This window comes from Anolis sagrei, chromosome 2, assembly GCF_037176765.1.
Source record: "Anolis sagrei isolate rAnoSag1 chromosome 2, rAnoSag1.mat, whole genome shotgun sequence".
NCBI lineage: Eukaryota > Metazoa > Chordata > Lepidosauria > Squamata > Dactyloidae > Anolis > Anolis sagrei.
In genome coordinates this window covers 41,888,030-41,915,192 of record NC_090022.1, presented here as the reverse complement: position 1 = coordinate 41,915,192, position 27,163 = coordinate 41,888,030, and the positions used below count along the sequence as shown (strand labels likewise).

The window sequence follows — 27,163 nt, the reverse complement described above, 5'->3', positions numbered from 1 at the left end:
TTATTTTCCACCACAAAGACATTAAAATCTGTAGCATTTGTTACATAAAGATCATAGTGTTCTTGAACTTTTCCATACCTGAACTTCTCTCTGAATTTTTGTTTTGCTTCTGAAGTCTTTTTTTCTGAAGTAGAAAGTAAAGAATCCCTTTTCAATTTTTGATGTTCATTTTTATAGACTATACTACCCCCCATGGTAGCTATATGCACATCTCCCACATCCACTTGATACAGTTTTTAGGCAATGTGAAAGGCGACAGTGGGGATGGAGAATTTTCTTTCATGTTGGCAGTCCGGCTCCAGTATCCTGCCAGAATTTATCCATTAGTATGTACTTTTCGTACATTGATTTTTTTTAAAAAAAAGATTAAGGAGTAAAATCCCTGAAGTTACTGACTAGTGTTAATCATCCACTGTTAACATGCTCAATGTCATCTGCATGGCATGTTATAGTTACATTTCAGAACACAGTGTTTACAGCAACAGATGATTTTTTAAATATATTTCTACTGACATCTCAGAAGCTCCTCCAGTTTTCATGACATTTTCTGAAGTCACTTGAGCTGCTTTCTGTGTTCTATTTTGGATTTACATAGAGCTGATTCAGAACTATTTAAGTCACTTTCTCTTGCCAAAAAAATGATTTTGCAAATGAATAATCAAACACATTTTACCACATCATTTGCTTTCTCCATTAATTGTGCTTGCTGCAAATTCTAAAACCCCCTATAAAGGCAATTTTAGGAAAACAAAAGCTTTTGTTCATTTCTTTGGTCCCATCTACACATGCTGTAAAATCCAGAACAATATGGATTATAAGGGGGGTGGCTCATCCAATGGGCTGCTGTAGTCCAGCACATTTTTCCAATGGGATATGAAAAAAAAAGTTCTGTTGGATCAATTCGGCATGAGACGAGCTTTTTGGATACCACAGAAGTTTTTCATGGTTCCCAGGATGCATGTGGAGACTATCCAGAGTGGAACTGGATTTCTCAAATCTACATTCTGATGCCATATAATATCCATATTATCTGCTTTGAACTGGATTATATAGCAGTATAGATTCATATAATTCAGTTCAAAACAGATGTTGTGGATTAAATGCCTTGATAATCTGGATTATATGGCAGTGTAGAAGGGCCTTACCATAAAGTTGTGTAGACTTGTATAATTCAGTTCAAAGCACTTAATCTGTATTCTGAAACTGGATGATATGGAAGTGTAGATCCAGCCTTAGTCTACCCTCTTTTTTGTTCCTGCTTTGAAATTAGTAGCAATTTCTTTCTTTTCCAAAATTAGATCTAGCGGAATCTGAAAAATTCAAACATGGGAGAAATCAAAATAGGAAATTTTATTCCATGTTCAGATTAGAATTTTGCAAAAATGAAACTATCACCTGTAATGATTTGAAGCTGTTCCATTCACCTTCTCAAGAAGCTATTTGGGTGAGATGCTTAGAATCTTTATGCCAAACCAATTGGGTTTTTTTGTCATGTGGTATACAATTTATTTATTTGGAGTGCTTCTACCTCACCCTTCTCAACCCCCTAGGGGGGACTCAGGGTGGCTGTTTATACAATGTTTATACAAATGAACTTATGACACTCCACAATGTCTGTTGCCATAGACATTTTGTGATGTTGGAGTAATTCATTTCTTTACAAAATTTATATCATACAAATGAATTTATGATATAATGTCAAGAAAGAAAACAAAAGAAAATCAATTAAATTAAGCAGATACTCTTAACATCTGTACCAAAATAAAAGAGGGACAATAAATTCAGACAATAAATAGAATACTGTAGCTCTGGGTAAAAAATTAAAAGGCTTTTGATGTGATTTCTTTTTTTCCTTCCTTTTTTGGATAGCTTTTGTAGCAGATTGGATACTTCTTGAGCTAAATTCCAGAACTCATTCGGAATCGGCTTCAGTGTGTTTATAGTTATAATTGTCTGAGATAATGTGTCAGAGAGCACACTTCAAACAGATTATTGTGTGTAGCAAGCTATCTAAATACTTTATACCTGAGCCACGTCTTGGCTCTTTTGGCAGTAAAGGTGTATTTTCTTTCCCTTGATTTCCCTCCTGGAAATTCTTCAAAGTCTGCTTAACAATATGATGAATATTGAATACAATCAGAAAATTGACTTTGTACTATATAATATTATTTTCAACATATTCATACTTATTATATACTTTGTTAGAGGATTTAAATCATGAGCAAGGCAATGAAAAAAATACGAAATAAAAATAGCATGTTTTTATAGTTTTATTGTAACCTTCTGTGTTAACTTTATCTATTTCAAAGGTTTGCATGCTCAATTTCCCTCTGCCTGTCCTCCTCTCTCTATATACGAATGCATGTACATACCTGTACAGTAGTCAAATACTTTAGCGGCTAGATCTTTGTGAAGTATCCTTTGCCATGTCTGTTTATGTGTTCATTTTTTTCTGAATCTATGCTGATTTACTGATGTAAATTAGAAATATTTTTATAATACTGACCGGCCTAAGTATCAAGAGGAGGACTCATTTCTCCAAGTGTCTTTAATATGATAATCACTGGATAGCCATCATTATCATTAGGTAAAATTTACCAAATTTATTTATTGTTTTTGCTGTTGAGGAAGGAGGGCAGATATTTAAGTTTCTTAGATAATGATTATGGGTGAGGTAATGCACATTTAACAAAAGCAGGAAAGTATAGGCTTTAGGTCAAACAAAAACTTTACAAATAAGTGACATCCCTGAATATATCCACTACCTGTGGATATAAAAGACCTGGCTATTATCTGCAATTGTGCTGTGTGTCATTTCTCTGTGGAGTTTGGCCTAAGCTTAGCAAAGCTTGAGTAAGTCTGTTGATGGGATTATGTGTACACTTTAAAATTCCAGTCTTTGCTTGACTGAACCTACTGTAGGTTCATATAATTTTATGCCACTGTATTATTTTTTTTTCCTTTCAGATTTGAGAATGAATTTGCATACCTAAATTACTTACATTGTAAAACCAGTATTGTACTGAACACTTCACTAGAATTCCAGTAGATGTTATGAATTAGTAGTACGCCTTAGATTATTATTACTGGAGTATAATGTGTCTGGTCTAAAACAAATTTTGGATTCATTTGGATAATCTTATATAGAATTCTGTTTAGTTTTGTACTATCTTGCCACATAATACCGTGGACAGTAATTTGGCATGAACAAAAGTAGAGCTTTTGAAAAATAAAGTTTGGGATATTGAAACTGCATATTTAATCTACTGGAGTTGCAGACTCCCTAAGGCACTAAGAGTATTTGATTGCTAGCTGGCATGGTATGTGATACTCTAATTCCAATTATCGTTTTTACAGAGCCCAAATTGAAGAGTGAATAATTTCAAAGGTTTTGACGGACTGTCAGTCTGTCACTACTAAATTTTAGTGTGACAGGTAACTTGGTTTTCATGTGGTGAAGCCTATCATTAAATTATTTTTATATTCATGTTTTAACAGATTAAAGGTTCTGTGTGGACGGCTACGAGTTGTGTTCGTTTGAGGTTGGACAAGAACTTCTAAGTTTTGGAAGCTGAAGATGTTGTTACTATGGAAACAAATTTTCCTGCTTTCCTTTATTGGCTGCTTTGGAGGTAAAGATATATGTTAATCTATAATTTCTAAATTAGAGCACCAGCTGAGTAATTTCTTTCAAATAGCATGCTAGAATAGTAAAGCTAATCCTCTCACTCCATTAAAAGTAAGTGTGTATTAGAAAACTTAAATATTAAGAATTTTTGATGTTTTTCAAAAAAATCTTTCTCATGCAGTGTTTCAAGGAAGAACACATGAGCCTTAATACAATTGTTATTTCCAGATATAGTAGCTTAATTGAATCTATACAATTATTAAAAATATGTATCTACTAAGTTCCCACTGATGTCTACTAGTGTCTCCACTCTCATTGAGAATATCATTTGCATTTGAGCTCTGATTATGGCAAAACAGACAAACACAAGCTAGGAGGCACTCCCTAAAAAGATTCAGAAAAAAAAGGTGTTGTAGTGGCTGCGAAAGACTATCCTGGGGCATATAATACAAAGAATGCTGAGATACTGAATATATAAGCCTAAACTTTAAAATATGATAACCAAGTCACTGTGCAAACAACAAGCTATAGGTATGCAAGCAGTACAGCCGCAACAACAGACACAGTTTGAAAATTTGTAGGGGAGTTCTGTAACTATAAAATGGTTTCTGCTTGACAATTATTTTTTTATTGAAAGTAGGAAGAACTACATGGATGAGGTGAATATTGAATTGCTGTTTTTTTAAAAAAATGTAGGAAAGTCTACTCCTTTTTATGCAGATCTTACCCAGATGAAATTCATCTTAATATTTATGTACTCATGAACAACCAATAAAAATATAAACACATTACTGAGTATGATATAGCTACTTGAACTGAAGAAGACATTATTTCAAAAGGTAAAATACATTTTTAATTCATTAACAATGGAATTTATATTTCTGATTGGCGTCATATATGTATCTTATTCAAAGACTGGCAATTAACTTTGTTGTAGCTATTTCAAAGCTTTGATCACAAGAAGATAAAGTAAAGTTGGACCTCCATATTTGCAGGCATAACTTTTGTGGATATGATAAATATGTTTCTCTCTAGCAATTTTGAGACCCTTCAGTGTGATTTTATGGTCAGCTGCTTGCAGAAGTTGATCAGAGAGCCACCCTGGAAGACCTTAGCTATTTCTAGAGCAGTGGTTCTCAACCTGTAGGGCCCCAGGTGTTTTGGGGCCCTACAACTCCCAGAATTTTTTTCTCCTAAAAAATCAGGTTGATATAGCTTGATAGTGCTTTTGGTTCCTGCACTGTCCCTATATAGTTTGCTGACTGATCATAGAGAACATGTTTGCAAACTGCATGTGTTGTTACAATTTCAATTGTTAAAGCAAACAACAAGATATTTTCTCCTGATAAAAACAGTTCTTGCATATTTTAGAACAACTTTATACAAATTATGCAAAGTCACAATTGCCACTGCCTTATTGTTGGAACTTCTACAAATGTGTAAGTGAGCCTGTTACAGATATACTTCAGATGGATTGCTTGCTTTTTTCCCATCACCAAGCAGTCTGTTTGCCCTGGGTGTTTATGTATGATTTGCTCCACAAAGGGAGCAGACAAATGTTTTGTGCGGAGAGTTTCTGCAAAAATGGCAGAAATCTACACATAATGTAGAAATTATTTATCTTTTAACAGACAATTTTGATTGATGCAGATAACTGCTTTTATTGAGAACAAGAAATTCAGCTAATATTTTTCATGTCCCTAGATAGATGAAATTTTGTAGAACTGTTGTGTCACTACAGTTAAGTCTCAGAATGCAGCCTATGAAAATATGTAAATGGAATAATAGCAATAACATGTTATCATGGTTGTTTTTACAGTACACCAGATTCATATTGGAATTTATCTAATTTGGGAGTTCTAATGGTAGAATAAGCAATTTGCAAGACAGAACAGGGGATTCAATAGTAAGCCAAGCTCAAATGTGCTGTGAGAGTTTAAGTGCCCTTTTAAATAATTGAAAGCTGCATTACAGGGCAGTTAGGATGGATCTGCACTGCCTTATAATGCAGTTTAAAATCCAGATTAACTGCATTGAATTGGATTATATGAGTTCATTCTGTCATATAATCCAGTTCAATGCAGTTAATCTGGACTCTGAAACTGCATTATATAGCAGTGTAGATGAGGCTTTAATCTAAGGTGGGATCACACCATTTCTTCAGTAAAGACATTCTCCCGCTGCGAGTTAATTCAGGAAACGACATGCAGAATCTTACTTTTCCTAGTAAAAGCAAACTGCTCTACCTTTTTCGATCTTGTCTGCTCTTCCTTTTGGAATCTTAATGAAAACTTTGGTGTTGCATGACCACAAATATCCCAGTTTTCATCTCTGAAATGTTGGAGAGATTGTACACTTTCTTTTCCTTCCTTAATAATGTTGAAGATGGAAAGGCCATGCAAAGTATTCGAAGTATGGGAGTAGGGGGAACGAGCTGAGATTTTAAGTCTTGAATATGGAGGACTTTCTTCTCCATCCTTTGGACCTCAGAGAATGCCCTGTGGAAACAGTTGGAGTGCCAGATCAGTTTGTAATTTATCACAATAAAAATATGACAATGTTATGGACATCAGTTTGAGAATGTTCATGCTTATTTCTCCCTCTTTTTTAGAGCTAAAGTACAGAACAGATTGAACCACATGAGTTAGTAATTGTGCTTATACATTGACCTAGCCATATTTTATAATAGATAACTTTCCTGATTAGTTTTGCCATGTAATGCATAATTTACACTTACATTGACTAATAAAATCATGTCAAAAGAATAAGCCACTGTTTGTTGAGGTACAAGAAATTTAATTTGAAGAATGTTATGTTTATTGCAGATGGGATTTTAATTAATACATTTTCTAAATTACTTTTACAAATTATTCATTGACAAAAACATTCTCGCTTTTTAATTCACTGTCAGCTTAAATAAAATTAAAATACAGCTTGTAGGAAACTTTACCCTTATGTGTATGACTAATAATTCAACCCTTGTTTTGCTTTTTCTTGTCCCTAAAAGATTTCCAAGTTTCATAAGCATAGAAAAATATTGTAGTTTTCCCCCTACAATATAACCCCCACTGTATCTATTGGGGATAAGTTCCCAGACTTTGCATGGATAAGTAAACCACAGATAATAGTGAACCCTACCGGAATGATAGGCTTCTGAATGGAGAATGCCACAGAGTTGTGCTGAAGGGCCTAGAAGATGCCTACAGGTGACATATTTTGTCAGATATGTACAAATGGAACGTGGATAGTAGTCCGGTGAATACAGAGATAATACTGTACTAATTCAAACCATTCAGATACAACTTGAAGTCATATTTTGCTTCTTTCCTCCACCATATAAAGCAATATGAATGCTTAGAAAAGAATTGTACTTACTAGTGTCATGAAGCCTAAAAAAATCTGAATAGAACCTTTTTGAAAATTTCATAGTCTGAAACAAAAATGTCTCCAAACCAAGAGAGTCTGTATAGCAGGCCATATGGGAACATGACTTCTTCTTCCCATTCCTTGACAGTCCTTTTGTCAGTACCAGGCTCCACAAATATTCTGAACCTCAACTTCCATCACCCCCAGCTAACACAATATTCTAGGTCTAGACTTTCCTTCAACTGCTGGGATTAGCATCTGACAGAGCTAATGTAGAACTGGGTGAAATAATTAAACAGAAGGGGCAATACAGAAATTGGTGAAGACAGCCATTATTGCTTGCCCCATGCTGCTTAATGGTATGGATCTGATATCTGTGACTCGTTACAGAGGAGGAGCATCTAATAGTTACTATCAAACAAATTCTTAAGACATTTAGAGTAATATAATACATTAAAATGCCAACTGCTGCATTTTTTGTTCATAGTTTTGATAGAATGTTAAAGGAAATGCATAATTTTGAAAGTTTCCCGGCTAATAAACCTGAGGCAATAGCTCTGCATTGCAATATTTTTTAGCCTTTTTTTGATGTGGTCAGCTAAATTCTGGAGAAATGGAAATACTTCTAGTTGTCACTTAAAAACGCTGACCTCTAACAGATGGACATATTTTGGATTATCTTTGCTGATACATTATTTTCTATCTTGAGTTGCTTTTTTCCTTGTCATTTAAATCTTAATAGCTTATCAAAGTGAGGCTAGAAGGCTTCTTAAACTTCAGAGACTGAAACAGGTTGACACTTGCTTTATTTATTTGTTTATTTATTTTGGAATAAAATCTTGAGAACTAGCTCCTTGGTATAATTGGGATGACTATGTCACTTGACTCCTGCAAAACAACACTTAAAGGCAGCTTGTATTTTATGCAAGCAAGTATATTAGGTGTTTTATGCTTCTTTCATGTGTTTAACTGCTGCTATTAAACATCAGCTAAAAAATAAACCTCATGCAAACTAAACTGGGATCAAGGACAGCACTCACCATGTTAAAGCCATGCATTTGTATATCAATGCATCTTACAGTCTTCTTTGAAAAACAAGCTTTGGGAGCACTTTTTGTGTATGTTTTTTATGTTAAGGTATTTCTTGATTAAGAAAACTCAATCAAATTCGTGGAGTCACCCAAACATCAAAAGACAACTTGAAAGTACATAGAAACAAGGGTCTAGTGTCATATTTATGTAGTTATTGTTATTATAATTTTGTACTTCTAAGAAATCAATGAGGAAAAGAGCGCGAGTGGCCTTTTGAAAGTGTATGCTGGATATAAATCTGCAATCATATCAGAATTGCATGAAAATATGTTGAAAATCTCATGTATTTTTTTCTCTGCAAAAAAATATAGTATTGGAGTGATTCCAAAAATAAAATAAAGGGAAGTTTCCATTAGACATTAAATTATTTCTGAAGGTGAGAAACATGCATTTTATTCATACCCAATGAATAATAGCCTAATTTCATAGAAGTGTAATTTGGCAACATGATAACTATGGATGGTTCTACGCAGGCACAAAATAAAGTGCAGAACCATACTTGTATAGACTCATATAATGCATAATACTAGTCTACACTGACCAGGTAATGCAGTTTCAAATGCATTATATATCAGTGTAAATAGGACCATGGTTCAATATGTTTTAGTCTATATATTGTATTTGGTTTTTCAAATTTGAAATTATTTAAATTCATATAAAACAATACTCAGGAAAATCCCTTGAAATGCTAAGGGCATTCTCTAATGTTGAGCCTAACATCCTTGGGTTCCCCAATATTTGGCATGATACTTATTAGTATTGCAAGATAACCAAACAGGACTATTATGGTTCTAGCTCTGTGAATGGTCATGAATGGATCCAGGTAACTCATTATGACACGAATCGCTTATATGCTGATTATTCATGTTTTCTTTAATTTGTTTTCTAGATGCTCCCTTTATTAAAAAACTCTTCTTTCATGTGTGACTTTATTTCTTGAGAAAGAAGCTCCAAAGATAGCACTTTGATTTTCTTTTGAAAGAGAAAACATTGGAAACTTACATGGCTGATATATAAAATTATCAGGAAGCAAACATAAACCAAAGCAGTAGTTCCAAAACTTTCCTTATCAGTAATGTTCTCAAAGATCAGAAGCACCTTTTCTAGGTCAATTTAGATTATCACTTTTTCTGTGCCCTGCATGATATACCATACTTTCAAAGTGGCCCAACACATTTATCAGTTTGTTTCCTTTACTGACCTTCCAAAAAGCCAAGGGGTTCTGGTCGCTTTCATTAGTCAAACTGTGTGTAATGGCTACAAAGGGCAACCAAAATTACCAAGAGACTTGAGCACATCAGCTATGAGGAAAGGTTGGGATGTTTGGGACTGTGTAGCTTAAGAGGGGAAATGACAGATGTGTATAAAATTATGTATAGTTGTAGATTAGAAAGATAGGGGAAAGTATTTTCTTCCTCATGTCATAATACTGTCCCACAGAGCATATGTGAAATGGCATAGTGAAAAATTTGGGGAATACATTACCAGTCCTGAAGGCAATGTCAGAAGTATTTGGGAATTAGATATACTTTTTGAGTCTCCAGACACATAAGCCAGTCTCCAGGCAAAGAGTAGGTTTTTCTACTCCATGAAGCAAATGCTGAGCCATCAAAATGAGATTGCAGTAATGTCTAAACTGTTAAGCAAAAGTCTTTTTCAAAGAGTGAGTGGCAGTGACTTTGGTGAAATCACCAGAAAAGTAAAGAAAGTCCTATTACCACTTTTGATGCATCTCTTGACCAAGAATGTGCAAGGGCATCATCTCATTGGTTCAAACCACAGACACTCCTTTTTCCTTGGGGGGGGGGGTCTTTCATTTAAAATAGTTAACGCAGCTAAAATTGTAATGCAGCTTTCTCCATAATTCGGTACACCCTACTTTTTTAATGCATGCCTTGCCATATGCGATAAAAATGGGAAGCAAGTAGCAGGCAAGACAAGGGTGAGCAGCAGTGACAACCTTTCAGAAAAAAAGGGGATGGAATTTCTAAAAAACTAACTGATAAAAAAGCACCTTTAGGGAAATTTATTTCAAAGACAGAAATCAGACATCAGAAATGTAAAAATCAAAACAAATTTTTATACAGCTCAGAATATAAGATGTAGGAGCAGGAGGGAGGGAATAATCCATTCTCATATCATTCTATGCTTTGTTTATTAACTACATTTCTATACCCTGGGGGGGGACTCAAAGCGGTTTACAACATAACCAATGGCAAATTCAGTGCCATATGTGTGTGTGTGTGTGTGTATCTCACACATCTAAATCAATAACATATAAATGTAGATTAAAGCCATTAAAACTACAAAAACATCAAACAAAGACATAAACATGAAACATATTATCCTGCATTTAACAACATAGACTCCTTCTCTCACCCTGTCTTCCCATCTTTCTCTCCATAGCATTTCAGCCCTTCTTTTTATACCCTCCCTGCTCCCCCCCCCCATCTCACAAGACACAAAGTTCTTTAGGTGCATATTGAATACAAGATGGGGAGGGTAAAAAACGTCCTGGGGCTTTTGGGGGATGGTAAATGTGATATGAGGTCCTTGAAGCAGTGGGGGGAGAGTATTATCTGAAGTCCAAGCAGTAGGCTACTGATCAGTTTGATAAAAGTCTAGAGGAACATAGATTTTATCAGTTGTGTTGTCATAAGTCAGGTGTAAGCTATCACTTGCCAGTAGACTGAGGATGGTTGGGGGGGGGGGGGAGGAGAGGAGGCAGTGAGGTGTACCTGCTGCCAATAAGAGTTGGTCTGTAGGCTGCACCTTCCACTCTGGAGAAGCCAAAGTCTCCTGCCCTCCTTTTCACCTCCTCCTTGATTCAGGTGAGATTGCAAAGCTGTGGGGGGCGCGCCCAGTATGTTTGGAGAGGCTGGCCCCAGGCAGAAATTCTAAAGTAGAGTTCTCATCCACTGGCTGCCTCTGCTGCCCAGCAAAGCAGGCTCCAGTCCAGTGATGGCTTTTTATCTGCTGCTGGCTTCAGGTGAGATTGAACAGCTGTGGGGGCCATGCCCAATATGTTTGGAGAGGCTTGCCTCGGGCAGAAGTTCTAAAGTAGAGTTCTTACCCTCTGGCTGCCTCTAAATAAATAAATAATAATAAACAAATAAGGCAAAGGTGCAAGCTTGATTTTTCTTTTCCCCATACACTATTTTCTATTTACAAAATTTATTTTAAAGAATGGAAAATATTTAATTTTATATGTTGATTATAAGGTTTTAATTCATGAGTCTAAGAAGGTTGCTTTCTAAGTGCAGCGCATTTTGTTCTTTTCATTTGGAAAAAGACAAACTCTATTTCAATGATCTATCAGTAGTCACTGGATCAAACAATGCCATGAATTTACCTACCTGGCTGTCCATTTTACAGAAATGTTAAAATGTTAGACTCCATCTATAATCTACAGATTCAATCATTATACTCCTCCACTTCTATCTACTGTGTATGGAACTATTTTTCTCATAAGTGCCAGCTAACACATCAGTGTTGCTTGGGGTTAATGGTAGGAGCAAACATGGCAAACATATCTGTAAGGCACCAGGTGGAGGAATCATTGTATATAGGCAAGAAAGTACTAGTTATTATGAGGCATAGAGTTCACAATCATAATGTTTCATTTCTTTATTTTAAAATGTGTAGGTCATATTTTAAAAGATTCTAGCATTCATGCCTAAATGTACTCACAGGAAGATATGGGATCTCAAATGCTCATACAAATCTGCTAAATGCTTGGTAAATCGTTTAAATTGTTCACATTTAAAGCCATTCTTTAGATGGATAGTAAACATACAGTACATATTGCCTGTGATGCAGCTTGTTTATGAACATAAATATGTTTTTCTGCTGAAATCCAATTATAAGTCCAAAGTACAGTAGACTTTTCAGTCAGTGGAAATTTGTAAGGGTTGACATACTAAGTTCTCATTGATTCAGTGAGTCTGTTCTAGGTGATAATAACTCCAAATGGATTTAGACCAATATAATTTTTATGAGAAGAGTTTCTTTAGTTCTTTCAAAAAGCACTTTTCGTTGTAGATATCCTCAAAATGGATTTAAATAAATACAAGTAAATTTATAATATAAAAACAGCCTTCCTTAAATTACTTAAGAATAAATTAAGCAAACTTTTTTTTTTTTACAAAATTGGACCTACTCAGCTAATTTTCCAGCAATGCTTTATTCCATAAAAAAGTAAAGGTAAAGTTTTTCCCTGACATTAAATCTAGTTGTGCCCAACTCTGAAGGGTGGTGTTCATCTCCATTTCTAAGCCAAAGAGCTGGCATTGTCTGTAGATGCCTCCAAGATCATGTGGCCAGCATGAATGCATTGAACACCAAGGCAGTACCTATTGATCTCATATTTGCATGTTTTCAAACTGCTAGGTTGGCAGAAGCTGGGGCTAACAATGTTAGCTCCCCGGATTTGAACCACCAACCTTTCAGTCAGTAAGTTCAGGTTTAACCCACTGTTCCACCAGAGGCCCCACTTTATTCCATAGAAAATAGTTATTCATGAGACTTATTAATGCAGAGGTAACTTCTAGTACATCAAGCCTCCTGAAGTTACAAATACTGGCTTTAATTTTTCCTAAATGATATATTTTCTTTTTTATTATTTGTATTTTCTTATTTGCCTATTGAGATTTTTAAAAAATAAGATCTTTCATTTCCAGGTACTAAAAATAGCATAGCGACTGAAATATTGCAACCTGAACCCTGCATCAGAAACAGGTGAACAATGGAAATATATTTTGGTTTTGCAGACTGTGAGGGTCAGTTTTTCCCCATCTTCTTTTTAAAATGTATTTATTTATCGTATTTATATTATATTTATATTATTTGTATGCATGTATTACTGTTCTACGTGAACTGGGTAACTGGGTTAGTCTGCATTCTTTACTGTAGGAATGCTATACCCATATTAGTGAAAAAGGAGGAACTTCCAAAGGAGTTTATTGGTGCTGATAGACTATATGGCTCTTGCTGTAAGTGAGTAGTGGTCTCTTATATGAGCTATGGTTTCAAAGATGTCTTACTTGGTTCCAAAGATTTTTGCACCAATGGGATGGTTCATCTGCTCATTCCAGGCAGCCTCCTCAAATCATGATTTTGCTTGTTCCATGCTTCAGACCCTTTCCTCTCCAGGCATGGAGTAGTGGGGAGCAAAAATCGGAATTTAACTTAAACCTCTCTGGATTCATCCAAGTGCCTATACTTGAATTGGGCTAAGATCTTATGAACTAACTAGTCTTTGTTGTCATCAGTGATTAATTTAAATTATCTTTTGAAGTATTTTTGCTAAGCTAAACATTGTCTTGACATGCCAGTGAAGCAGCTGTTGTAACATTACGAGCATTGGTATTGTTATATAATTTATATTGATTCCATTTTTGTTGTCATGAAATTGATAATTCTTAATTTTGTCATGATAGAGAGGAAGAGTGCTGAAATCAAATTAGTATTCAAAAAGGAAAGGGTAGAAAATGAAATAAGTGTTATAGCATCTTTAAAACTAATCAGTTTTTATTTTTTATCTGCTTTCTGAGATATACATTCATTTGCTGAGATTGAATTTATGTGAGAGAAAGAAAGAAGCTACTTGGTGGTGTATATTTAAAATAGAGGTTGCCTATAGGAGGGAGAGAGACTGTCAGTCAGATGGACAGAGAGACTGGCCATATATACACAGCCAAATAAAACAACTCACCTTGCAGCTGTTTTAAAGAATTCACATGACATTTGTCTGGTTTCACAGTGAAAATGCTGCTTCCAGCTAGTAATCCATCAAAAGGGGGATTGCAATTCTAGGAAGCTCTGTGATCTTGTTATTTTAGGTGTGGAGAGCTGATTGCAGCTCGATCTGGCCCAATCCAGTGACCACACATGAAACCGACTCACTGCTGTGATGCTGGCCGGAAAGAGTTCCCCAGCAGGGCCATGGGCACTGTTTTGATCTCACCAGAAGCAACGTCACTAGCAAGGCTTTGATAGGGAGCAGCCCCTATGCTCTCTTGGCCTGTCTGACTGTCTGGACACCAGAAAGAACTCAAGATTATTTTGGTAGGTGTAGATGTAGCCTCTGCCTAGTGGACTGACTTACTGAGGCAGAACAACTATACTGCAAATTATTCCTGAAGGGCCTTCCTTCATATTTCTTCCTGAAATCTCACAAAATGAAATGCTGTTGATGTAGAAACTATATCAGGATAACTAAAGGAAGCCCCCTTTTGCACAATGCATAATTTAATTGTTGCCAAAGCTTGTAGTAGGCTTCACTGACTTGGAAGGCTTCAGACATATCTATTGAGGATAGGCTAATAGGAAGTCACTGCTGATTATATGTTTTTAATGATTTTTACATTGTTTTTATAATGTGCGTTAAATGTTTTTAATTTTGTTTTATGATCATTGTGGTATCAAATTGTGCCCGTTGTAAGCTGCCTTGAGTCACCTCCGGACTGAGAAAGGCAGCATAGAAATGCAGTAAATAAATAAATAAATAAATAGGGCCATTAATGGCTGCTACACATTATTCCCTCCATAAGAGATAGAGCATTTTTCTGTGTCAGCTAATGGGAAACAGAGATACGTGGATGTTCTTTCACTCATGTGCTGATCAAGATCTTCTCATGGGTAACTGTTTATTGGATGAACAGCATGTTTAAATGAATTGGTTTTTCATCTGATCCATCACAGTTCTCTGTATGGTCATATGATGCAGGGTACAGCTATTTCTTTAAATTTGTATGACTCAGTATGAACAGCAATGGATTCATGGAGAAGAAACATTAACTGTTCTTTGTTCTGTGATTCATTTTTTTAAAGTTTGTGGTGAATCATGAATGATAAAATGGATTTCACCATCTATAAGGTCTTTTTGTTTTCAAATTGGACATACAATATACATATGACTGGGAATCACTTGTGTTTTCAAATATGTAATGTAATTGTAAATGTAGCATGGGCATAGAAAATGTAGGGTAAGAAATATTTCGGGGTCAAAGCTGTGATAGGGTTAGTAGCATTTTCTGTTTAGGGATTTAACTTGGCAATTCTAAAGTGGAAGTCCCAATTAAATAATGCTAAGAATATATTGCACGGCACATTTTTATTAGCTACCAAGGACTATCTGAGAAAACAGTGGATAGTCTTAAATGCCTTCAGTATCTAATCGTTTTTCAAATCCTCATTTCCTGACATGATGGCATCAATTATATCCTGGGTGAATAAGTTTCAGAGGTTAATTTATTGTAGTATTATTATAATAGCATACTTTTAGTAAGCCTTTAATAAACTGCTTTTTCTTTCAGATAACATCTTTTGGAAATTTAATTATGTGCTAGTTTGCTTTCAGAAAAAGGGATTTCTAACCTTTCAATATTATTCAGGTCACACACAGAGAAAAAAAAGGAGTTGCTTGGGCCAAAATAGAATGTTCAAACCCTCTATTAGGGAAATATATGTTATTAGGTAAACTTAAACTCGGAGATTTCAAAACACTGTGAAATCCTTCCAGATTATCCAGAGAACTTAATTAGGTTAGATATCCAAACAAACCAAAACAGTGGTAGGATGTTTTGAAAAGAATAGCTGAGGTTTCAGCCAATGGAGTCTTAGTAATATCTTAAGATGGAAATGGGAGGATCTTCTTTCCCTTTTCCCTCAGGAGAGACCTAAGTATAACATAACAATTTCTTACTTGCTGCAAATTAATATCAAGATCTGCATTTCTTTCTACAAGGGTTAAATGAAAAGTAATGCCTCCACCTTCATAACTCCTCAACAGATGGCAGTACTGGTATGTGGCAGGTACTAGCTGGTTCAATAGATTCTCCTCTACAGTTCCATTTGGGTAGGAAACCTTAGCATTGAACAGTTGTGTTGTTAAAGTGCAAAGTATGGAACCCTGCACAGACGGTTGGTCAATGCGACTTAAGCAATGTTCAGTCATTAAATTCTTGACAGCAGAAGGTGCCACCCCAAAGAAGATACATCAGAGAATGCAGGCTGTTTATGGTGATTGTGTTGATGTGAGTACTGTGTGTCACTGGGTAAATAAGTTTAAAGATGTTGAGGTAGGAACATCTGACTTGCGTGACAAACAAAGAGTTGGACATCCTGTGACAGCAACCACCGAGTTTCACAAGCAAAAGGTTGACAGATTGATTCAGGACAATTGTCGTATACTCAGCAAGAAATTTCAAGCATAATTGGCATTTCACAAGAATGTGTGGGTCACATTATTGCTTTGCTTGGCTATTGGAAGATCTGTGCACAATGGGTTGTGGAAACAGAGTGTCGACTGCTTCTGTGACAGCTTCAGAAAACGTGTTCATTGTTGGCAAAAATGTATGCAATTGTCTGGTGATTATGTGGAAAAGTGAATAGTGGTAGTTAAAGATCACATTCTAAGGATTATTTCTGCATTTGATTTATTAAAATATTCCCATCCAAACCCAGGTAACGAAGGTGGAGGGTTTACTTTTCATTCAACCCTTAAAACTGTAATAAGATAAAGACTTCATAGCTTTGGCATCAACTATATTCTCTCTTCTCTACTCTCCAGTTTTAGTTTATTGTTTATTGGTTATTGTTTATTGGTTATTGTTCTGGAAAATGCAAAAGCCTGAACAATATTTTTCATCCTTTAAGCAACCACAATCAGAGTATTACGAATCTTGTAGCGCTTTAGGGGTACAAAGTGATCAAGAACCACATTCATTGTGTAAAGAAGTCACCCATACTAGCAATTTGCTATATGACTGAATGTTGAATACTATGTTCGTTTTGCTATATAATTGAATTTTGACACTATAAAGGTAAGTATTTTCTTTTCTTTCAAATTAAATGCATAGGGAACCTGCTCCTGATTGGGCTCATCATAAGTGGATAAGGGCAGACTTAAACCATTCAATCCCACATTTCTCCTAAATTCCTCCCTTCATATGCAAGGGAGGAGTTAAAGTCGAGGAAAGAACTTTATTTTCATTGTTGTGATCTGCTTTGTTTATGTTCAAACACAGATAATCAATATTCAAGTCCAAAGGTCATACACAGAGAGTTCTTGAATCAAAGCCTAAAACCACAATTTCAGTTCCAGTAAGTCAGTGTTCATGTTCTGTGGTCAAACAAATCATCAACAGTATAACTAAATGTAAGGCAGTATCTAAGTACTTAAGTCCAGTTCCAGTCCATGGTTCACGATGAGTTCATGATAACACCATCCAGTAAGATGTTGCCTCCAGCGACAAGAGTGTGAGCTCAAAAGTCCTTTATGCTAAGGCCATAGGTGTTGCTTGTAGATAGTCTGTTTCTCAGATAACCTGGCAGGCCTATGTAATTGAGCTTGTCTTTGCGAAGTAGCATATGAGAAGGAACAGTTCACAATTCAGCAGCCTGCTCTGAAGTGCTGGTTAATGAAGTGCTGGCTACTGTGACAACTGCTAAGGGTTCTCCTTCTGTAGCTGTTACACTCTGCCAGGCCCGTAGCCAGGATTTTGTTTCGGGGGGGGGGGGGGGCTGAATTTTTTCAGGGGGGGGTTGGGAGGGGGGCTGAGTTTTTTGGGGGGGCTGAGTCTGAGTGAAAGAGGGTCTAGCCTTAGCAAACCTTTTGTATCATTACCCCAATACCCCCACGCATATGGGATATATTGAGTATGGTGATCAGATCATGATATGAATAAACATAACAATTTAAATAATGCACCAGTAAGGCCTTTTCGCGAACCACCATGAGAATGTGGGGGGGGGGCTGACGCCCCCCGAGCCCCCCCCCCCCCGGCTACATGCCTGCACTTTGTTGTGCAAGCAGCTGAAAGCTGTTGGTCTGCAGCTCCAACCACTCATCCTCACTGTCAGAGCTGATGAGGACAGTGATCAATTGAATAATTTTTTTTTCAGCCCACATGGAAGCATTTCTTCTTTTTTTGGGGGGGGGGGGGATTCAACTTTACCTTCCCACATACAACGAATTCAATTCAGAAAAACTTCTCTAAGTTCTCCATATATAATGAATTGTTTAGCTAAACCCAAAGAATAATGTTAGTCTTATACAAATAGCAGAAAATCACAGTATACTTATTATGTGGTGATGTTTTCAGAAGTGTCTCTGAAAGTCAAAGCTATAGAAAAGTCATTGAGTCTAAAAAGAAAAGAAGATGATGCAGAATAAACTGCAATCATTCATATGTTGTAGTACCGACATGGGGCAAATTAAGATGCATGTTCCACAATTGCTCATAAAGTACTCTTTATCTTCCGACTGATCATGAGCCTCTCTACAAGTTATTTCAGTCCTTCCACATATTCTGGCTAGAATTTACTTCCATCAAGGTTTTACGTGATAGAGAAGGTGTTGGGGTGAGTGAAATTGTTGCAGAATGTTAGTTATGTGCCATTCTGATCTAGTACAAGTTAAGAGCTATGAAAACTGGCATGGTTCAGTAGAAACCTCTGCATTTTGAAGAACAACATTTTCAGTATTAGTCAGTAGTAGTGGTAGTAGTAGTAGTTGCCTTCAGGCCATTTCCAGCATATGGTGACCCAAAACGAAATTTATAAGAAGCTTATGTTTGCAAGATTTGATCACAGGGTTTTTTCCTTTGCCTTCTGAGACTGTCAACCTCATCATATGGAGCTAGATTCAGCAGCAAACACCGATGTAGTCTCAGTCACCCACGGAGCCGTCCGGCACTCATCCAATGTCATTGTGCCAGCTCTATTGATGCGGAGGGTGTAACTAGTGTGTCACCGCCTCCTGGCAACATGGGAGGCTTCCTGTGTTGCCCAATCTGTGGGGGAAAGTCACACACACCATGCACGCTCCACACTCCCCCCCCCATGTGATTGCCTTCCTAGCGAGGTGGGCAATGCAAGACATGGGGCAGCAGATTCTCCACACCTCACGGCGAAGTGGACCACTATCTCCTTCTTCCACTGGCATCTGATGAGGTGATTTGAGAGGGTGACTTGCCCAAGATCATCCAGTGGGTTTTCATGTCTGAACAGGTAGTTGAGCCCTGGTCTCCAGAATCTTAGGGTGCATCTACACTGTAAAAATAATACAGTTTGACACTGTCATGGCTTAATGCTGTAGATCATGGAAGTTGTTCTTTGCTGAGGCACCAGCACTCTTTGGCAGGGAAGGCTTGGAATTTGTCCTTATAAAATAATTTGTCCTAGATTCTATAACATTGAGCCATGGCAGCTACTGTCACGTCAAATTGCATTATTTTTTAAACGTAGGCATATTCCAATGCTCAGGCCACTACATCTCACTGGCACCAACATAGGAAATAGAATATAGCTTGCAAGTGGAAAATAATTCTAGAAAATTATGAAGGGAATATTAATATTGTATTCTAGGAAGAAGAGCTATCTTACTCGTAGCAAGGAAACTGTAGAGCCTGGTTGTGTAATTAAATATAGAAGTAGAAATGTGTCACTACTTCAAAATTCATTCAGTTGGTTTTTATAGTTTTAACTAAAGCAAAATCTGTTGCCCAGCCATTTAACACAAATATTACATTTTTTCCATCTACAGATAAACTTTTGGTGATGTCTCAGATCTAATTAGTCTTCTTTGCATTTCAACAACAGGCCACATCCTTGAATGAAAAATAAAGTACTCTTGGTTGGAACTGTTCTCTCACTATGTTCCCCTGAATCAATTTAGCATAGAGAGGGTATTTTCTACTTGTAGTCCATTTTAAAAGAAAAGTTAAGTAGAGGAGAAAGAATAAACAACACATGCTGTGTGCTTGGTTTGCCAATTTTTCAGCTTTAATACTACTCTTGACTGCCATTATACTAACAAGGGAATGCATCCAAGTGTGTCTGTCCACACATGGAATGGCATCTGTCATTAGAATAGATTCCATCCCCCTCTGCAGCCCTCATGTTCTCAAATCTGCTCTAGAGATTGTCTGATGCTCCAGAGCAGATGGTGAAGGGCACTTGGGGCTGCAACAGAAGAAGGGAAAGGCTCTCTCAGCACATATGATGTACCCAAAATGTATGTGAGAGCTAATAAAATATTTTATTTTGTAGCCTAATTGGGAAGCAGTTCAGAACTTCCTTCCTATCACAGCCCCTTAATGGGATAGTTCTTTCTGAAGATCTTTCATTCCCCCCCCCCCCATTACTATTCACTTACTAAAATAACCTAATGGTGAAAGGAATAGGTAGCGAAATATTCTGATAGAAATGCAGATAGGCAGAGGAAATGTGCAAGCTTAGCAATTGTTAGATAAAAGAGAGAAGGAGTACTTTGCAGGCACGTAAGAGTGTTTTTTTTTCTGATCCCATTTTGACAGAAGGATGAAAAGGAACTGCTTCCTTTTTCCTTCCTCTAAACAACTTAGAAGAAACCTGTTCATCATCTTGAAATAATACATTTTATAGATTGTCTTTGTTTGGGGTACTGTTGCAAGTTTGAATGCATCAGTTTAAAGGGTTTCCTAATTAGGTCAGAGACCTTCAGGGCTTTAATCTGTCCAATAGAAACATAAGTTGATGGAAGTAATAAATGCAATAATTAATGATTAATAATAGAGTGTTAAAATGTGTACTGCCTGGAAAACTAGACTGAGAACCTGTAAAACTCTCCAGGTAGGTTACTGTGTGTTCACAGAAAATATTCAAAGCATCATAGCCCTCTCGTAAGTAAATTTGAAGAGGAGCTCACTAAGATTCAGAGGTTTATAGGAATCTATATGGAAACTTTGATTCTCCCAAGCAAACAATGTAACAGAATGACATAGCTCCACTAAGTTCAGTTGAAAAGTATTCTGTCAAACCAACCGAAATATATTTATCAATCAAAAGAAGTTTTCAAGCTGGGATTTAATAATCTTATTTCCCTCACCCAACAATAATGCATATGAGTATGCCTCAGTTAATCAAGTGGATGCATTAACTATATTATATTAAAAGAATATTTGGTGCCAAAGGCAGAAATAAGAGAAAGAATAGGGATACATTGCTACAGGACAAAATGAAAAAAGATAAAAGAAGAGAAGCTCAACAAACTTTTTATTCAAAACTAACAATGAGCACCCTTCACATGAATCAAACAATCAGGATATTCTGGATAAGTAAATAAAACATATTGATCCTTCTAGAGATGACTTGAAGACTTCATTCAAAATATATTTCCTCCCTTTTTGTTTTGCTTTATTCAGTAGAGGATTTTAAAATTAATTTATGTTAACTTTGTGTATAGCAGGTAAGCATATATAGTCATTATGGGTGTAGAAATCTTTGTTTTAATTAGTAAATTTTATTTAATCTGTAAGTTTGGTATATATGAATAGATATTAAAAAACACTGGGGGGCATGCCAACACTTAAGAATCAAAGCTCACTCAATACTTTTTTGTTTGAATTCTGTAATGCTCAGAAGCCTATCAAAGTCAGTTTCATTTTCATCCTAGGCAAAGGGAAGGTAAGAAATCTATCATTAAATTAATAGGGACAAAGCCGAGTGAGCTGGGAAAGAGACTGAGTGAGCACAGAATTCTGGGAAATTTAGTTTGGGAAGGTGAGGAGCTCTATGGTAAAGAATTCAAAAGGCCCTACCCTAAACTACATTTACCAGAATTCTGCTCAGCATTTGAAAGCTCCAATTAGGATAGGGGGAAGATTTTTCCCTCTTAGCAGCAGTCAGAGTTCCAATAAATTGTTGAATCTGCAAAGAGGAAGACTGACTGATAATTCAAAACAGGTAGGTAAATCAGTGCTGGGTTGGGAAGATTAAACTTCTGTTGATTAATATGAGTGACATTCAATGAGAAAGCTGTTGTGGATTTTTGAAAAGAAAAATGTGTTTGTCAATACTTTAAGGAATTCCCAAATACCATTAGATGTATGAATATTTCTGAAAGGTTGAGGGATTGATCCTTTGTTATATTGTGTCACTTTATAGAAAACATAAATATCTTTATTAATGGATTTTCATTATACATCAAATATTACCTGCTATTGGGGAGAGGGTAGAGTAGGAAGGGAGGGTGGGATAGGAGTGATTTGGGAAGGAAGTGAAGGGGATGGATAAGTAGTGATAGGTGAATCCATTTAAAAAACAAAGTTGACTTCCAATCTAGATTGCGGGTTCACGAATTTGTTGTTGTATGATTCTTGTCTTCCTTGTCACTTTCGCCTCCCTATTCTGGCAACAATATGTTTCTCCTTTCTTTTAGGAATGTCCTTATCGGGTGCCAATCTATCTTATTTTTCTTGCTCTTGTCAAACACTATGTTTGCCAGAGAGTCATTTTCTATCAGGTCTCTTATTTTAAGCAGCCAGGTTTCTATTGTTGGTAATTCTTTCTTTTTCCACATACTTGCAATCAAAATTCTTGCTACAGCCGTCAGGTGGTAAAATAACTTGTCCTTATTTTTATCCATGTTGAAGTCCAGCAGGTGGAGGAGGTAGTACTCCGGTTTGAGTTCAAATTTGATCTGTAAAATTCTTTGTACTTGCTTATGTATTTCAAACCAAAAATTCTTTACTTTTTTACACTGCCACCAGACGTGAAAGTAGGTACCTAGTTGTTTGCCACATTTCCAACAATTATTATTTAATTATTTTAACAATGAGGGATAAAGGCACACCTGAAGTTTCCCCATTGGTACAAATAATTCATTAAGAAATGAAAAAGTAACTCGTTATAGTTACAATACAGACCCTATCCAATTTTGGAAACTCTTTAGAAATTATTTTTCCCCACTCCCTAATTTCATAAAGAGCATTTAAACATTTTTTTCATTGATCACACTGAACTACAGTAGTATAATTATCTAGGGGAGAATTCCACTCTTTCCCAGCTTAGGCTTTATTGCATTGCTTAAAGCAGAGATGCTGTTTCAATCCAGCACCAAAAATTTGCCTTGCCTCAGTCCTCCTTCATCACCTTCCCAATGTCAGTGCATTTAAATAAAAATTGGTAGGTAGAGAACAAGAAGAAAAGAGAGACTAGATGGGCTAAACAGTCTTTCTTAAAAAGAGTTTACTGAAGTTTTCATTATCTGAAATATGTCTGTACTTCAAAGTGTGATTAGCCAAACTTGCAACATGTGTGACATGGACTTCTGCACCAACATCGTGACTGAGAACCCTCCCCCCAAGCCCCCTGCAATTAAAAAAAACTATTATACAAGATTTTAGCATATTACATCCTTGATACTAATTTATTTTAACAAAATATATTCCAAACGGTGCCATTTAGTATATAATCTATTGTGTTTAAAATAAAAATTAATAGATACCTTATTTAAACTTGTTTCTCTTAGTATCACCCATTCTGAAAGAATTTTAGGAACAAAAGTACTGATTTCCAGGTACTTTGTCTTGAATGTTTTAAAGGAAAAGTGGAAAATAAATTAAACAAACTCTTGAAATAATATAATATTGAAACAATAATGATAATGTTGTTGTATATTAATTTAGTGACTGGGATCCATAAGTTAAAAAAAAGTGTGGGGGGAGGGAGGGAGAGAGGATTCCACCACTATTTGTATTTCATATAACAAGATGAGATAAAACCAAAACAGTGTGAGATCAATATGCAGTCAAATGATTTCAAAACAAGAAAACACCAGACATTGATCAATGGATAATATGATTTTGAAAAGACATTACACACTGTAGGATTGTAGGTTGTGCAAATAACCATTGACTATTTCTTCTGAACTATTTCTTGAATATCTATTTCAAAGTAAAAGGGACAGTTTAATAGAACATATATTCCTTTAGAGTGTATTCTGTTGACAATACAATTAAGGATATCTTCTCCCACCTCTTGGTGTCCTTGATACCTATATGTATTCCCTTTCTGTTTTCTCAGTAGCTCAACAGATCTTTTCTCTGTTGTAATCTTTAAAACTGCAGTTTTAGAGGTCTTTGAAGTATGTTTTGTTTTTCCAGAGCATCTTCTACTTGAAGTGTCAAGGGACAGACTATAATGTTTACGTTTATACTGGCTATTAAGATGCCCCTTTATTACTTGAGGCAGTAAACCTTATTTAACTGGTGAACTCCAATATGAACTATGCATTCCTTGGCCTCTCTTCCTTTAGGCACAGCAGTTTATCTTGTTTATAATTTCAAGTTATAAAGCCTACATTTTTCTTTTGCTACTTAGTGGATAGTTAGGATTTCACATTCCGTTTGTGATTTGATGAAATCTGGTGTCTGTGAGCATCTGTGAGACATATTCAATTTACTTTTTTGGTTCTTGTTTGGTACGTTAAAATGACTGCCTTTGAAAACAAATTTCTAAAACTTGTAGTTATTTCAGAATGTGGCACTTCCTGGTGAGCTTTTAAATCCACTGAAGTGCAACATTTCCTTGATTTAAAAATAATTTTAACTGGCAATAATGTATATTGTTGTTCTTAGACCAGGAAAAAATATAGTATGTGAGAACCTGACCTAAAAAGCTTTCAGCACTCTGGTGAATAGCTTTGATGCAATAGATGAAACAAAGCATTTTCTTCTCTAACACCAGCAGCCTGAACTGTATAGCTATTTGTGCTGGAGAGTATCATTAATTCAACTGTGACTCAGTGAAGGGCCTAATTTGAGGATTAGGAATAGTATACAGTTTGGTCATATTAAAGTTCAAGAAATAAAGCATGTCAACAAAAATCTCTTTTGATTACTCTGCAACAATCTTTTTTTATTATTATTTCGCTCTGTCCATCAGCCTCTCTGTTTCCACCTTTCCCCAGCCAGCCATCCTTTGAAGGCATGTAAGATTAATTTGTTCTGCTTGCCCAGCTTACTTATTACTATTAATTATCTAGATAACTGAAAGTATGTACACCTGCTCCAGAAAATGCCCAGTTACAATCCCTGGCTGGCATTGCTCAGGACTGCTTATAGGATATTGGACACAGGAGAGTGATGGGAAATAGACTCTCTCTCTCTCTCTCTCTCTCTCTCTCTCTATATATATATATATATATATATATATATATATATATATATGGGCAGAATATATATATGGGAGCAGTTTTTCAGCCTAATACATACATCTCAACCAGTAGAAAGCTGGCTGTTCAATCTGTTTCTAGAAATAAACATTAGGTTCTTTGGAAGAGACTTAACAAGAACAATAAAAATAATACGTTTAAAACATGTAGGCATGTGAAGATGCCTAGACTTCACTCTGCCCATGTCACTCTTTCAGTACCCAGTGAGCAACAGCTGAATGGTCTCAACAGTTTTGAATTTATTTTACAAAAATGAGATTCTATAGGAGGCTAAAAAATAGGAAAACTAATTAAGATGCTTTTGCATTATCTTCTGACTCTATTTTGTTTATTCGCATTTAGTAGATACAATTTTGAACTGCTTAGAAGGTATCAAACATCTAATAAGGTTATCAAATAAATTGTACAGTGTTAAAAGATATGCATTTCGTTGTGTTTATATCTCCATCTTCATCGCCATGATACTTCACCTTGTTGACGGGAAGCTTCCCACTGGAGTGGAAATCATCTATCGGACAGATGGCAAGCTGTTTAACCTCAGCAGACTGAAAGCCAAAACCAAGGTGACAACAACATCTGTTATAGAACTCCAGTATGCTGATGACAATGTCGTCTGTGCGCATACAGAAGAAGATCTACAAGCCACTCTCAACACCTTTGCAGAAGCATACACAAAGCTTGGCCTGTCACTGAACATCGAGAAAACCAAAGTGCTGTTCCAGCAGTCACCAGCCGTCCCCTCCCCAATGCCAGAGATACAGCTTAATGGTGTAACATTAGAAAATGTCGACCATTTCCGCTACCTTGGCAGCCACCTCTCCACCAAAGTCAACATCGACGCCGAAATACAACACCGCCTGAGCTCTGCAAGTGCAGCATTTTCCCGAATGAAGCAGAGAGTGTTTGAGGACCGGGACATCCGTAGGGATACTAAGGTGCTTGTCTATAAAGCTATTGTCCTCCCAACCCTGCTATATGCCTGTGAGACGTGGACTGTCTACAGATGTCACATGCAGCTCCTGGAACGATTCCATCAGCGCTGCCTCCGGAAAATCCTGCAAATCTCCTGGGAAGACAAGCGGACAAACGTCAGCGTGCTGGAAGAAGCAAAGACCACCAGCATTGAAGCGATGGTCCTCCAACATCAACTCCGCTGGACAGGCCACATTGTCCGGATGCCTGACCACCGTCTCCCAAAGCAGTTGCTCTACTCCGAACTCAAGAACGGAAAACAGAATGTTGGTGGGCAGGAAAAGAGATTTAAAGATGGGCTCAAAGCCAACCTTAAAAACTCTGGCATAGACACTGAGAACTGGGAGGCCCTGGCCCTCGAGTGCTCCAGCTGGAGGTCAGCTGTGACCAGCAGTGCTGCAGAATTCGAGGAGGCACGAGTGGAGGGCGAAAGAGAGAAACGTGCCAGGAGGAAGGCGCGTCAAGCCAACCCCGACCGGGACCGCCTTCCACCTGGAAACCAATGCCCTCACTGCGGAAGAAGATGCAGAGCAAGAATAGGGCTCCACAGCCACCTACGGACCCACAAGGAAACCCATGATGGAAGACCATCTTACTCGTCCAACGAGGGATCGCCTAAGTAAGTAAGTAAGTAATCTACTGAAACTACACAGTGCAATATAGTCTCCCATCATGAGTACTGCATGGAAGACACCATTGCTTTAGGCAGAATTTGTGTTTTGCATTTAGAATGTCTAGAAATTAATCTCTGATTGCTGGTATGGTTCGTCATATGGATGAAGGGATTTTCTCTCTCTTTTTCCTTTATTGATCTGTTGGTCTACTATGTACTTTGTTTCATTCTTCCTGAATCCCATTTAACTGGGGGTTTCAGGATTTCAGTGCACATCAATTACTTCTTCCAGGTAGTTTTTTTTAAACTACCACCCTTCCACAGATTCATGCACAAACAGAAAGTCTGTTTATAGAAATGGTATCGAACATTTCTATTTAAATAGATGTGCCTCAGAGTAAAACACACACACCAAGTGGTTGATGAACGTCCTTGTAGTTGCATCTAAATGGATAATCACTTGCTCCTTCTGCACTTTTCAGCCACAATAATG

The 27,163-nt window shown here is 36.6% G+C and overlaps 1 protein-coding gene across 1 annotated transcript in view; it reads left to right on the top strand.

Moving 5' to 3' along the window:
- The window catches only part of CNTN3 (contactin 3), a 247,868-nt gene that overhangs the window by 48,143 nt on the left and 172,562 nt on the right, over positions 1–27,163 (top strand). Inside the window, exon 2 of the mRNA XM_060766333.2 lies at positions 3,499–3,632. Within this exon, the coding sequence (XP_060622316.2) occupies positions 3,578–3,632 (55 nt within the window). The 5' untranslated portion in view covers positions 3,499–3,577. The remainder of the gene's footprint in view (positions 1–3,498; positions 3,633–27,163) is intronic.